The sequence below is a fragment of the Myotis yumanensis genome, unplaced genomic scaffold (assembly GCF_028538775.1).
Source record: "Myotis yumanensis isolate MYYU_CA2020_CCGP unplaced genomic scaffold, mMyoYum1.0.hap1 SCAF_19, whole genome shotgun sequence".
NCBI classification, from domain to species: Eukaryota; Metazoa; Chordata; class Mammalia; order Chiroptera; family Vespertilionidae; genus Myotis; species Myotis yumanensis.
Genome location: NW_027223770.1, coordinates 4,243,451 through 4,257,708, shown reverse-complemented (window position 1 = coordinate 4,257,708; position 14,258 = coordinate 4,243,451). Strand labels below are relative to the sequence as shown.

General features: G+C 56.0%; 1 protein-coding gene across 5 annotated transcripts in view; it reads right to left on the bottom strand.

Annotated features, from left to right (window-relative positions):
* Positions 1–252: 252 nt before the first annotated feature.
* MSI1 (musashi RNA binding protein 1) overlaps positions 253–14,258 on the bottom strand; it is a 29,229-nt gene continuing 15,223 nt past the window's right edge. For 2 of the 5 annotated variants that reach the window (XM_070399868.1, XM_070399865.1), the window contains exons 7-15: positions 13,610–13,658; positions 12,437–12,519; positions 11,757–11,874; positions 9,001–9,081; positions 7,555–7,611; positions 4,334–4,402; positions 3,436–3,623; positions 2,939–3,002; positions 253–1,559 (exon numbers count right to left, since the gene is read on the bottom strand). In XM_070399868.1, the coding sequence (XP_070255969.1) occupies positions 2,961–3,002; positions 3,436–3,623; positions 4,334–4,402; positions 7,555–7,611; positions 9,001–9,081; positions 11,757–11,874; positions 12,437–12,519; positions 13,610–13,658 (687 nt within the window). In that variant the 3' untranslated portion in view covers positions 253–1,559; positions 2,939–2,960. The remainder of the gene's footprint in view (positions 1,560–2,938; positions 3,003–3,435; positions 3,624–4,333; positions 4,403–7,554; positions 7,612–9,000; positions 9,082–11,756; positions 11,875–12,436; positions 12,520–13,609; positions 13,659–14,258) is intronic. The other 3 variants (XM_070399866.1, XM_070399867.1, XM_070399869.1) reach the window with 3 other exon arrangements.

The following is a 14,258-nucleotide window of genomic DNA, read 5'->3' as shown; positions in this document are numbered from 1 at the left end:
TCCTGGAAAAAGAAGTTACAGATGTGGAGAGAAGAGACACCGGAGGGTGGTAACTTGCTGGCTTCAAAACACCATGTAACATCTTTTTAAAAAATTCCCCAAACAAATCGGAAAACGGAGTTCCAGGGCCCTGAGCCCATGGATGGGCCGAGAGGGGTGGAGGTGGGGCGTCACGGGAAGGGAGGAGGGGAGAGCGAAGTCTCTCATGACTCAGCTCGAATGTGTAGAAAATTAAAAATAAAAAACAATAAATTGCAGCTTCTCTTTTATTAGGAAACATTAAAAAAAAAAAAAACCACGAACAGCCGCGCATCTCAGTAACAAAGATTATTGCTTTGTGTTCTCGGGGCTAATAGGTTAAGCACCTCACACAGACAATTAACTCTCCAAAGGGGTCTAAGGTGGGGACTGAGGAGGAGGGGGCGCAGGTCCCAGCCTCAGGCCTGGGGGGCGGACACAGAGGGGCGAGGGGGCCTCGGCTCGGCCACACCAGCCTGTTCCCCAAGTCAGGCCCTGAGCCTCTTTCCTTTGAAGGGGGCTCTGGGGTGAGGGGCTGACAAGGGGCTCTGGCCACGGGGCCATCCTGGTGAGATACTTCAGTGAGAATGTGGGGGTTCCCTGAGAAGCCCTTGGCTTTCCCCTGGGTCCGCCCCTTCCCAAGTGCTCCCTGATGCCCGCTCACGGGGGCTCAGAGCAGAAACCATGAGGCCCGACCTAGGCAGGGGCAGGGGAGCCTTTGGAGAGCTAATTTCTTTCCAGCAGTGACTCCGGGCGAGCCCTTCCCTTCCCTCGCCCCTCGCCCCCACACTGGGTTTTCGGGGTGAGCAGGCCAAGGCCTTGACCCCTAGGGCCTGAGAGAACGGGCCTGCCTCGGCCAGAGGAGGCCTGCAAGCTTACAGTATCGGTGTCTGAGGAGGGGACAGAGACAGGAGGGATCTCTGCTGGGTGGGCAGGCGCTGCCCTCACCCCAGGGGTCTGGGCTGGGGGCTGCACCCGCAGTATTTACATATGATACAGGACAGGGGTCCAGGGGCTCGGCCTGGCCTAGTCCTCTCCGGCCTGGGGAGGTGGCCAGGGGCCCACCCACCAGACATCTTGTTCTCAGCTGGTGGGGGCGCCTGGCCCTTGGCCCCCTGCGGCCTGGGGCTTCACATTCACAAACCTAGAAATAGTTTAAAAAACAGTTTCTTTAAAAAAAAAGGGGGGGGAGCAGAGCAAAGGAGGGAGCATGAGAATAGAAACCCGGTGGCGGCCCCGGCCCTCGCCCGCTCCACCTGCGCAGACAGAAGCCTCTGCTGGGTCCCGGGGCGCCGCCGAGGGAGGGGGGCGACCGGCTAATCCAAAATAAATAAAAGCGGGAGGCGGGAGGGCCAGGGCGGAGGAGGGGGTTAGTAGGGGAGCCAGGCTGTCTGGGGGCAGCAGGGCAGGGGCCGGGGCCGGGCGGGAGTGGGGGGCAGGCAGTAGCGTCCGAGTCGCGGGGAGGGGGCGGCGGCTGCGGCTGAGGTGTCCCGGCCCCTCGCTGGCTCACTCCTGGTCCTCAGTCAGCTGCAGGGGGGGCGCTGAAACACAGGGAGGCTGTGGGTGCCCCGAGGCGTCCTGCCCCCGTAACCCTTTACCCCCCTCTTCGGGGCCCCCAGAACACAGATCCCCCCCGCCCCAGGCCTCCTTCCCATTTCCCATCCAGGTGAGCTCTGTTCGCACGCCTGGCACTTGGGGTCCCAGTTGTGGCAGCTCCTTCCCTAGATTGTAAGCGGCTGGGTTTATTCCAATGTCACCTTCTCAGAGATGCCTTCCCTGAGCCCCTCACACAATCTAGAATGATCTCACTTGCTTTAAAAAACGATGAACTTGTTTTAGGGTTTCAAGCCACTTTTTTAAACCCTCACCTGAGGGTATGTTTATTGATTTGAGAGAAAGAGGAACAAGGATGCGAGAGAAACATGGATCCCGCTGCGGCCGGATCCGCCCGACTGGGATTGAACCCGAAACCTGGGTGTGTGCCCCCACGGGGAACCAACCCCGCAGCCTCCAGGACGACACCTCAACCAACCAGGCACCGGCCAGGGCTCACTGGTTTTTGTCTGTTACACAGCCCCCGTTCCTGGAATACTGCTCAATAGCTGTTTGAGTGAATGAATAAAACCCGAAAGGTCACTGGCTCACGTGCCCCCGCCCCCTCCCCGGTATACACTGCATGTTGGCTGTGTGCAGTGGGCCCCTGTCAGCAGTGCCTGCTTCAGCTGCTGAGTAATGCCCGTGTATGCACACACCCACAGTTAGCCACTCGCCTCTGGATGGGCAATTCAGTTATTTGCAGTTTTAAAAATAAATGCCTAGAAGTGGAATCGGTGGGTCAAGGGGATGAATGTTTAAAGTCTGGGTAGAGCCCTAGCTGGTTTGGCTCAGTGGGTAGAGTGTCAGCTTGTAGACTGAAGGGTCCCAGGTTCAATTCCAGTCAAGGGCACATGCCCGGGTTGTGGGCTTGATCTCCAGTAGGGGGCGTGCAGGAGGCAGCTGAGATCAATGATTCTCTCTCATTAATGTTTCTCTCTCTCTCTCTCTCTCTCTCTCACCCTCTCCCTCTCCCTCTCCTTCTCCCTCTCCCTTCCTCTCTGAAATCAATAAACATATATTTTAAATAATAATAAAGTCTGGGTAGGCACTGCCAGGCTGCCTTTTGGAAACCCTGAGCCTATCTGCACCGTTTCCCTTACACCCTCATCGGTGCTGGGCATTAGCAATCTTTAACAGGTCTTTGCCTGCTACTGTTTTCAGTTCTATTTTTTATGAAGCAGGTTGAGCAGCTTTTCATGTTCCTCGACCATTGCTGGTATGAAGGTCTGACCCCCACTGGACGAAGGGCTCCATGTCCCAGGCTGGGCTCCCGGGACCAGCCTCCCCAGGTTCATCCCCGCCCAAGGCCCCTGCACCTCCTCACCTCTGGCCACCTGTCTCCTGCTTCAGTGGTACCCATTGGTGAAAGCTGTGGCAATCAAGGGGCCCTGGGAAGACAAGAGTTGACTCCTAGGTTCGGGGGAGCAGAGAAAGCCCAGGCCTCTCCTCCCGCAGGACACGGAGGTGCGGCCCAGCCCTTCCCGGCCCTGCCCGCGTTCCCCCCTCTGCAGAACCACGGAAAGGTCCCCCAGGTGGGCGGGACTGCGTGTAGCCATAGACGCAGTGCCCTTGTTAAAACGAGCCCACCCTCCCTGTGCAGGAATCAGCCTCCGTTGGGGCAGAGATGGGGAGTCTTATTGGCACAATAGCCCCAGTGCCCGCGCACAGCGGCCAACGTTTAACGCCACTGAATGAAGGAGGACTCCTGTCCTCCCTCTTGGCGACACTCTCATTCACTGGCCCTCGCCTCCCTCTGCCCCGCAGACAGACAAGGCCTTTCCCTCCTCCAACTTTGGGGGTCCTCCAGGACCAGCCACTCACCCCAAGACTGTGGCCGAAGCCGGTGCTGGGGGCGGGGCTGGCAGCACTGATGTAACTGCTGACCCCCGAGTCCTGGTTGGCTGCCCCATAGAGCTCAGCCATGGGGCCGGGGCTGGTGGTCCCCAGGAAGCCCCCTGTGCGGCTGGGGGTGGAACCTGGAGGGGGAGCCATCGTCCAGGGGTGAGAGCCTGGCAACCCAGAAAGAAGACAGTGATAGCCCTGGAGCCTTCACACCGGTCACACCCACCCTGACCGTGACCCCTCCCTCTGCCTCATCCCATCAGGGCCTGGGGGTCCACCTCCTGGAGGTCCCCCAAGTCCATCCACCCCACCAGCCCTAGTGCAGGCCCCATCATCTGTCGGACCACTCAGCGGCCTCCTTCCTGAGCCGCTTCACGGCTTTCCCTGCGTAGCCTGTGCGTTTTCTAAAGTCACGTCCCTCCACTGCTTAAACGCTCAGTGTCTTCCCAGGACCTGGCTCCGCCTCCCTCTTTCTCCCACACCCATTCCTGCACTCCGCACACAAAGCTTTGCACATGCTGTTCCCCCTGCCGGGAACTCTGTTCCTCCTCTTTGCCTTCAAATTGAAAGCGAAGTCCTTCCTCCCAGATGCCTTCCTGAGGCCTGGGAGCGCCTCTGTACCCCCCCCCCCCCCCAGAGGAGCAGTATCCCCCTTCAGAATCACCGCCTTCTTAATGCCTGACGCCCCCCAGCTTCAGGCTCTGAGGACAGAGAGCTGCCGGCCTTCCTCCTGGCTGGCTCGCCAGGTGCTCAGCTCACCCTTGATGAATAAATAGTAAACCCCTCTAAAAAGGGGTGGTGGTGGCTGCCTCCCCCCTCTAGACTTCTCTGCCCCTTGCACCCCCTCCCTTGCTTCCTGCACCCCAGAAGGCCTTACCTGTTCCTCGAACCACAGCTGCCGCTGCCGCCGCCGCTGCCATTGGTCCGTAAGCGGTGAGAGGAATGGCTGGAAGGAAAGGGGCGGGCACTTCAGAGTGGCAGGTGAGGGGACAGACCTCACCCCACCGCAGGGGGCAGTGCAGCCCCAGGGTCAAGGCAGAAAGGGCTCCCTGAGGCCGCACTCCGTGCCCTGACCGGCGGAATGGACACAGGTGGGAGAGAGGATGGCGGCCCAGCCCTCGGCTCAGCCTTGTTTCCCCTGGACTCAAGGGACCCACGGGAACCACCCCACCTCAGCCTGAGCTGCTCTGAGCGTTGCCCACAGCTGCCCCTGCTCCGGAGTGTCCTTGGCCCAAAAGGAGCCCCACAGCCCAAAGGAAATGGAAGGTTTTGTCCCTCTTCCCAGCCCAGCCGGCTGGAGCCAGTGACTGACTGACACGGGCCTTTGCCTCAAGGTGCAGGTGACCGAGGTGCAGGCCCAGAGCTCCCTGCGTGACCGGCTGAGCCCCAATGCAGTGGAGGCCACACTTCTGCTTTGCTCCTTCTGCTGCCGGGCCTGTCCCTCTCCCCGCTCCTGAGAGCATGTCCTCCATAAACTGTGCATCCAATGTCCTGCCTCAGGGCCCCCCTGGCCACAGCCAGCCAGAAGCAAGCTCCGCCTCCCCCAAATCCTCTCAGCCCCTCCTCGGACCCCCTCCTCAGACACAGGGATCTTGCGATTCCCTTTGTTTGCTTTCTACCTCCACCTGCACCTCCACAGTGCCTAGCACCCTGCCTGGTACACAGCAGGTGTTTAATAAATGTCCACTGAAGGAGAAGGGACCACAGCGTAAAGAACAGGTTGGCTGCAGCCTGGAGTTCCCTGGGACTGGTGTGAGCGCCCCCTGCTGCTTGGCTTTGTCACTGCAGCCCCAGAGAGGCTGCAACTCTGCCCAGAGCCAGGTCTGCAGAGTTGGCTTTTGCCCTCAGGAACATCAGTCTCCCATCCTAAGATGCGCCCCTTGGGGCTGTTTGAGTCACCCTAACCCTGAACTAGAACTGGGCCTGGGGCTAGGGATCCCTGAAAAGGCCCCTGAAATTCCTGGTGTGGCCAGTGGGCTGGGAATTGAAGTCTGGGACAGAGCAGCTTGCTGAAGAGCTTCACATACTAGTAGTCGGCTTCTTCTCACTCAGCTGTCCGAGAAGCCTTCCCTGACCACTCTCACTACCGCCGCACCACATCTCCGTTTTGTTCTCCTGGGATGTCTCACCCTCTGAAAGTATCTTATTTACTTGTTTGCTTGCTTATTGCTTCTCCTGCCACAGCTCCAGGAGGGAGGACCTTCTCTAACTCACTCACTGCTGTACCTGCACAGCTTGGAACAGCATCTGACATGATGAATGTCTATTAAATGCATAACCGAAACGCCGCGTCTCCTGAAGGCAAGAGAAAAGTTCAGGCCCCAGACTTCTAGGATGGACCCCTCCCCTGCTAAGACACCCAAGGGGGCGTGTCTCCCCTCCGTTCTTGGGGGGCAGGGGCTGGGCTCCGAGGTCTGTTCTCAGGCACCTTCAGGCGTTCCCACAAGGCAATGCGTGTGGCCAGTCCGTGCACATGTTTCTCACCACTGAGCTCACTTGTCTACCAAGCATTTGTCTCCTCTCTAGACGGCAAGTTCTGTGACCGCAGGCCCGGCAGTGTCCCACACAGTGGGTCCTCAACACAGCAATGTCCCACACAGTGGGTCCTCAACACAGCAGTGTCCCACACAGTGGGTCCTCAACACAGCGCTCCTCAATGAGTAGAAAAGACCCCTTTCTGTCTCCCCCATTGCTGGTCAAACCCCCACTCTACTCAGGGAAGAGCCTCTATCACCCCCACCTTCAGGATTCTCTACTCCCTCCCCTTTCTACACCCCATGTTTCCCTTCCCCCTTCTCCACTTGGGGGGAGCCCTGAGCACCCCTTGGAAGGAAGGTCTCGTCGAAAGCAGCATCCATCCTCCACGCATGGCAGGTTGGGGGAGTCTGGGGTGCGGGGGGGAGAAGCAGGTTGAGCAGAGAAACCCCTTGCAGCCCATCTCATCTGTAAGCGCCTTCCCCTCCCCTCGGCCTGGCCCCCAGCTCGGAGCTAAGCTGATGGGTCCACATGAAAGCTGCAGCCGGAGAAATGGCTAGTGGCCACTTGCCCCGAGTCCCCAGTGGGCACCCAGAGGCCTGGGTTTGCCCTGAATAGGTCTCCTTTGGCCCGCAGTGGTTCCAAAGTTTAGAATTTGTTGCCAACATTTGAAAATACAGTGGAACCTTGTTTCTCAAACATCTCGCTTCCTAACCTGACAACCCTTTCGTGCTGATACCTGTGTGATCAGCCACACATCTCTCAAGTGACGAGCAAAGGAGAGAATGTTCGAACGAGTCAGTTTACCACCGTTAACACTCAGGACGTTGTGCTGTAAATATTTTCGTGTGTTTTTTTTTTTTTTTTTGCTTTTGTTGCTGCTTATAATTATTGTGAAATTTTCATTTTTTACTATATACTTCCTTCCCTTTTTGTTAAATTTTCATTTCCATTTCACGTTCTTTTTGTTTTTAAAGTGTTCATTTATAGATTAGATATTCTAACAGACATGTACTGTATAGAAAAAAGGTTAAAACAGGGAATCCTTTGGGGGTCTGGAACGGATTAATTCAATTACATGATTGCTAAAAATGATTTGGTTTTTCAACAGCCTTCGGAACGAATGAAGTTCGAGAAACGAGGTTCCACTGTAATTGGAAAATCCATTCGAAAGCAAAGGCCGGGTTTCTGGCTTCTCTTGGAAAATGAGATCCAAGTGGACTGGGTGTGCATCCCCTCCCCGCAGGGGTCAGCCGGGGCGTGGCGTGCAGGCGAGCCACCCGTTTGCCCAAGTCCCCACCTGGCCCGTTCTGCTCTGAGTCTGAGACCCTGGCTTCTTCACCACTGGGTCTCGGAGCCTGCATGGTGGGTGACATGGGAGGCGTAGAGAAATATTTGCCAAATGGATGAATGAGTGACTTTGCCTCCATCTGCTGGGCTTGGCCCTATGCTCCACCCTAAGGGCCGTGCAGCCACAGACTGGCCAGTGCCCAGGCACCCCCACAGCGGGAGGGCTGGCAGGCAGGAGAAAAGGGCCCCCCATCCCTCCCCCGGGGAAGGTTCCTGAGGCCTTCTCTCCCCCCCCACGTGGCCTGCGAGGCGTACGAAATCCGAGCAACTAACCTGTGAGCTCGGGGAGGACTGGGGCGCTCGGGAGAGGGGTCCGCTCTACACGGAATTCTAAAATGAAACGTAAAACAGCTTAGGAAGGTGCAGGGGAGGCCCCTCGGGCATGGGCCGGGGGGACAAATGCACCCACAGGGACACTGGGTGGGGGGACAGGCCATGCACAGGACCCAAGAGCTGGGGATGGGGAGAGCACGGTCCTAGCAGGCCAGGGTCGGGGAGGAGACACAGACACAGAGAGAGACAGACAGACACAGAAAGGGTGAGGAGAGTTGCCACCTATACCCTGGGCACGGGCAAAGTTGGGCTGCCATTCCCGGTGTTTCTTTTTTTATATATATTTTTATTGACTTCAGAGAGGAAGGGAGAGGGAGAGACACAGAAACATCAATGATGAGAGAGAATCACTGATTGGCTGCCTCCTGCACACCCCCTACTGGGGATGGAGCGGGCAACCCAGGCATGTGCCCTGACCAGGAATCGAACCATAATCTCCTGGTTCATGAGTCAAGGCTCAACCACTGAGCCACACCGGCCGGGCTGATGTTTCTTAAAAGGCTTGAGATTGCACCTTAACATCCCCCAGAATCCTCCTCGACTCCTAGTTTTGCGGGGGAAGGAGGAGCTGGGGGAGCAGCATTGGTAAAGCCATGACCTAGAGCAGGTCAGGCTCAGGTGGGCTGCCCGCTCCAGAACTCTCTAGTCGAGTCACCTGAGCAAGCCGCCTCTCCCCTCTGAGCCCGCTTCCTCACCTACACACGGGAGCGTCGGCCTGCCCCCCGAGAGCGCTGTCAGGGTCAGACAGCGGAACGTGCACACCGGCCGCCCGAGGCCAGTGAGGCACGTGCTTCGGGACCCTCTAAAAATAAGGCCAAGAAAGCAAGAGCCTTGTAAAAATGTGATATTTCAAAGAAAACAACGCTGAATAGTCATCGTGGGAGAGGTCCAAACTTGGCTGGGCTTCCTGCCACCATGTGAAGGCAGAGGGTTGTTTTCACTTTGAATCACAAATGGGGGTGGTGGTCACCATGCTTTCAAGTTGCTTTTCAGCATCTGGGGTCTCACATGGTCCCGCTGGCCTTGGAAGGCTCAGCGGAGCACGTGGCCTATCCGTGTGTCCACAGACACAGCCCCCGTGCCCTCTCTGGTGGAAGTGGCAACCCTGAGTTGGGGGGGGGGGGGCAGGGGGGGAGAGACAGGAGGCCGGCCTGGGAGGGAACTTGCCATGCAGGGCCACGCTGGTGCTCCCACCCCCAGCTTCTAAGGAGGGGGAGGAAGGGGTGGGTGGGGAGAGGTGCTCCTTCCTCAGACATGCCCTTCCTTCCAAACATCCAGCAGGCAGCCCCCCCGCCCCAGCCATGCACCCCCAAACACCACCCTGAGGAGTCCGACTGCCTGGGAACCGGGGACGTGCTGGCAGCAGAGACACCGAACAGGACTCACCGGGGAACTGGTAGGTGTAGCCGGGAGCGAGGCCGGTGTAACTCCTGCTGGCGTAGGTTGTGGCTTGGAAACCGGGGTAACCTGGTGGGGCCAGGGGACGACAGTCAGAGCCTCACCCTGGTCAGCGGGAACTCGGAGCCACTCATTTCCCTCCCAGCTCATCTCCCAGGTGACAGCCAGTCACATGTACCGGACACCTTCCGCAGGCCAAGCCCTGGCCAAGCCCACTGCACGATCTTTCTCCTTCAACCGCATAAGAACCCTAAGCAATCGTTACCATTGGGAACTCTATTGCATAGATCGAAAACGGAGGCTCAAAAGAGCTGACACTTCCTGGCTAAGAATAAATCAAACCCTTGCCAGGCCCTCATGCTCTGGCTCCTGCCTTCCTCCCATCCTCATCTGCACTCTGTCCCCGGTCACTCTGCTCCAGCCACACTGACCTCCCTACTGTTTCTCAAGTTCCACAAGCTCCTTTCCACCTCAGGGCCTTTGCACATGCTGTTCCCTCCGCCGGGAACACTCACGTGCCACCCCCTGCCCCCACCCGGCTTTCACATGACTGGGTCCTTTTCATTGTGCAAACCTGAGCTCGATGTCACCTCCTCAGAGAGGTCGTCCCACAAGAGTTACAATATTTATCTATCACCCTGGCTTCTCCCTTTCATAGCCCTGGAGACCATTCTCTGAATCTATTTCAGAATTTAAGTGCTGACTTTCTGTCTCCCCCATCGTCTCCTTCTGAATCTCCAGCACCAGCACGGTGCTTGCGTCTAACAAGTACTCGGAGCTGTGAACCGAAAGTCATATCGGAATAATAACGGTGTAAATGGGATTCAGGTTCCCATTGACAGGCTCCAAGGCACTCAGCCACCATTCTCACCGGCTGTCAGAGGACTCCCCTTTCTGCTTTCAATCTTTAAATCGGGTGGAAAACAAATCGCCTTGAAAAGAAAACTTTCTCCATGTTCCAGACCAAAGGAGGCTAAAGAGACAGGACAACTAACTGCAAGGCGTGACTCTAGCCCTGGGCTCGTCCGTGGAGGCAAAAATATGCTCTAGAGGATATTTATGCTCTATTACTGGGCCAGCTAGTAAAGTCAGAAATAGATAGGTTAGATTAAAATACCATATTAATATAAACGTATAACGTTGGCAATTATTATGTAGTCTCATGAAAGAATATCCCTAATCTTAGGAAATACACAGTGAAGTATTTAAGGGTAAAAGGCCATAATGCATGCAATTTACTCAAATAATTCAGGGAAAAGTCACAAGTGTATTATGTGTGTGTGTAGACATATGTATGAAGAGAGAGAGAGAAAGAGGGGGGGAGAGAGCCAGAGAGGGAGAGGGAGAGAGAGAGAGAGAGAGAGAGAGAGAATGACAAAGTAAGTGGGTATAATGTTAATAGCAGATGAATCTGGTAAAGGGTATATGGATGTTCTGTGTGCTACTTCATGTTTTCAACTCTTCTGAAAGTTTGCAACTACTTCCATATAAAAAGTAAAGAGCCCTGACTGGTTTGGCTCAGTGGATAGAGTGTCGGCCTGCGGACTGAAAGGTCCCAGGTTGGATTCCGGTCAGGGGCATGTACCTGGGTTGCGGGCACATCCCCAGTAGGGAGTGTGCAGGAGGCAGCTGATCAATGTTTCTCTCTCATCGATGTTTCTAACTCTCTATCCCTCTCCCTTCCTCTCTGTAAAAAATCAATAAAATATATTAAAAAAAAAAAAAGTAAAGAGAAAAAACCACCCAAAACTTCGAGAAGACCATGCACCAGCTGGAGGGTGCTGTCCTCACGCACCCCATCTGTGACCCCAAACCTGGCCTTCCAGCCACATTATATCCCCCTCCTTGGAATTCCCAGCGCACCCCCCGCCCTCCCCAGCATAAAGACCTTTCTGTGTGTGCACATCCTGTCTCTCCAGGGAACCTGTGAGCTTCCTGGGGGCCCAGCTCGGATTTTCTACCCTCAATCGCGGGCCCCAAGTGTTGCTGATCCTGCTCAACTTCTGAGGCTCATGGCAGCCCTCACCTCCTCCAGGGGGCCTCCCCGGCACCCAGGTGGGTTTAGGCTTCTCTTTGGGCTCCCACTGCTTCCAGTCCCTCTGTGGTGACATTGCCAATTCACTCCTGTCTCCCACTTGATGGGAAACCCCATGAGGGCAGGTGCTGCCTCTCAGAAGCTGCTCAATCAATATTAGTTGAATGAACAAGCAGCAGCCTTCTTTCCCTTCCCAAAGGCCTGTGTTTTTTGTAAGTGCTGTTCCCTCTGCCTGGAACACTTTTCCCTTCCCTTTCCCCCAGCTCCTACTTAATCTGCAGACTCAGCTGAAATGTATCTTCTTTTCTGGCTTCTTCAAGTCTTCGTTAAGTGCCCTATGACACATGCTCCCTTGGCACCCTACACTTCTCCATCCTGAAGCCATGTATTTATGTTATTACTGGTTTGCTTTCCATTTAAACATAAAGGTCCAAGGATAGGCACTGTTGTGCTTCTTGGCACAGTGCCTGGCGTTTATAGTTGCTCAATACCTATTTATGGATGGACGGACAAGACCCAGTGAAGAGCAGCTGGACCATTCTTTTGGCCACCACCAGAGGGCAGTGCCCCACAACAAACTACCCCACCTTTGGCAGGCCTGCCAGACCTGAGGTCCCGGGTCCCCACTCCCGCCCAACGACTCAAGAGAGAAGGGCAGACCACAGAGGCGATACCACACTCAAGCAGCCCTGGGAGCCCTGGCACATACCCAGCATGCCGATGCCCAGCATGAAGGCGTCCATTCCATAGGGCATGACTCGAGACCTCCCCCGGGCCGAGCCGGTCGGCGACATCACCTCTTTTGGCTGCGCTTTCTTACACTCCACCTGCAATGAGACCTGGCGGTCAGTTCCTCCTACAGTCCTCGGGCCACCCGCCCGCCGGTTCCCTGGCGGTCAGTTCCTCCTACAGTCCTCGGGCCACCAGCCCGCCGGTTCCCTGGCGGCCTCTTTATCGTTAATGTCAGTTACCATGTACAGAGCGCTCACTCTGTGCTAGGCACTGTGAAAACAGCTTGCAGGCAATAGTTCATGAATGCTTACTTACACCAACACAATCATGAAGGAACTGTTGTCACTCCCATTTTACAGATGAGGAAATTGAGGCTCAGAGAGCGAAAATCATCTGCCCAATGACTAGACTAGCAAGTAGTGGAGTGAGGATTTCAATCCCTGCTTTTTTATTTTTTGCTTCCCCCCACCCAAACCAGGCTTTTTAACCACCACAGGACACTGCCTTGCTATCCAGATTTTCAGGGTGTGGGGGACTGATTCAACCCCACTGACTGAGCCCCTCTGCCTGCCTCCAGAGCCTCTGAGCGCCCCTGGCTGGCTCAGCTAGGAGCCAAAGTCTCTCTCTACACCCCCACCCTGTCCAACCCCAGCTCACCATTTTGTTGTTGATTTCATGGAAATGAATTTCACACACTTTCTCCACAATGTCTTCACTCTCAAACGTGACAAATCCGAACCCTAGAGGGCAAACACGGGGTCAGAACCGGGCTCAAGGTCAAAACCCAGCCCCAAGTCATACCAACACCACCTCCTCTCTTGCAGGGGAGTGTCTGAGCGTTAACAAGAGGCTGTGTCCTCAGCCCAGGAGCCTCTCAACACCTGCCGAGACAGGGTTCCTCGTTCCAAATCACAGATGTGAACACCAAGGCTCAGGGAAGGGAAGTGCTTTCCCTCACACAGCAAGGGAAAGCGGCAGAGCTCTGACGAAATTTCACTCCACGGCCCTTTCTCTTCCCCAGATGCTTTCCAAAGAGGAAGGGAAGAACACGCACAGACAGACCCTCATGTAAACTCACACAGAAGTGTGCACACCCAACATATGTTTGTACAGCCACACTCACAGGTAGACACACACACGTACTCCCAAACACATAAAGACCCCTGTGTGCACGTACACAGTCGCCCTGATACAACAGACACACACATTCAGACACTGACACCTTCCCATGCAGATGTCCACAGACAATGCACACACCCTACTCCCACAACAGGGTGAAAGGCCCAAAGTCCTGAAGCAACTGGAGACACAGCCCTGCCTCCTCCCCGTGTGCCCCAGGGACTGGAATGGGAGCCTCAGGAGGCAAGGCCTTTGGGAGAAAAACAACCAGGCTGTGCAAACACTGTGGCCTAGATGCTCCCAGGTTCAGGGGCAAGGGGACTGGGGGCTGGGCTCCGCCGGAGGGGGGTGGGGGGTGAAGGGCTTTGAGTCAGCAAGTCAGGCTGACCCTGGGGCAGCCTGGCCTGCGCTCTGGTTACCAGGGACGAGGTAAGCCCCAGTATAGACACTGGCTGGGCAGACAGCAGGCCGAGTGGGGGGGAGGGCTCAGCTGGGGGAGAGTCTGCTCCTCTCGGGTGTCTGCAATTCTGCAAGTTTCTAGCACAGGAAACGGCGGGACAAAAGCCTTCTGTAAGGCCAGGCCCTAGAGAGGATGCAGATCCTCAGGGATAGGATGTCAGGAGGAGAGATGAAAGGGCAGCTGTGACCTGCAGCCCCTGGCTGACCACAGGCCCCCAGCCCGGCCTGGAAAGGGGGAGGGGCCACGCTCACCTCGGTGCCGGTTGGTGGTTTTGTCAAACATCAGCATAGCATCATCCACCTGAAACAGAGCATTTTGTTGTTGGAGGACCCACCCGATACCAGGGCCCACCACAACCCAGGAGCAGGCCCACCACACCTGTCCATTCCCCTGTTCCCCAGCCCAGGCTTTATCTTAAACCTGCTCCCCACGCTCAACTGGATGCCACAGCAACCCCTTTCAACCACCAGATTCCCAATGGACCAGCCAGCAAATATTAAGCGCCAAGTATGTGCCTGGCACTTTGTCCCATAATCCTCTCCACATTCCCTGCACGTTGAGATCCTCATTTTGTACATAAGGAAATGGGATCAGAGAGGTGAAGTCACCTGCCCAAGGTCACACAGCAAATCTTAGATCAAGTCTGAGAGGAAGAGGCACTGAGTGGGCACTAGAGGAGGAAATACAAGCTCAAGACCTGAGATGGGGAAGCAAAAGCCTCTTCCCTTTTTGCAAAAGGCCAGGAGGACAGCAGCCTCTACAGCCAGTCTCAACTCCCCTCTCCCGGTACAGAGCTTTTCCTCTAATTGAGGTTTCCTTTGGCTAGAGGCTGTAATTAAACCAAGTAGAGTTCAGTGCCTGGGCTGCTTGCCTCCCACTGACTGGGGGAGGGGAAGGGGC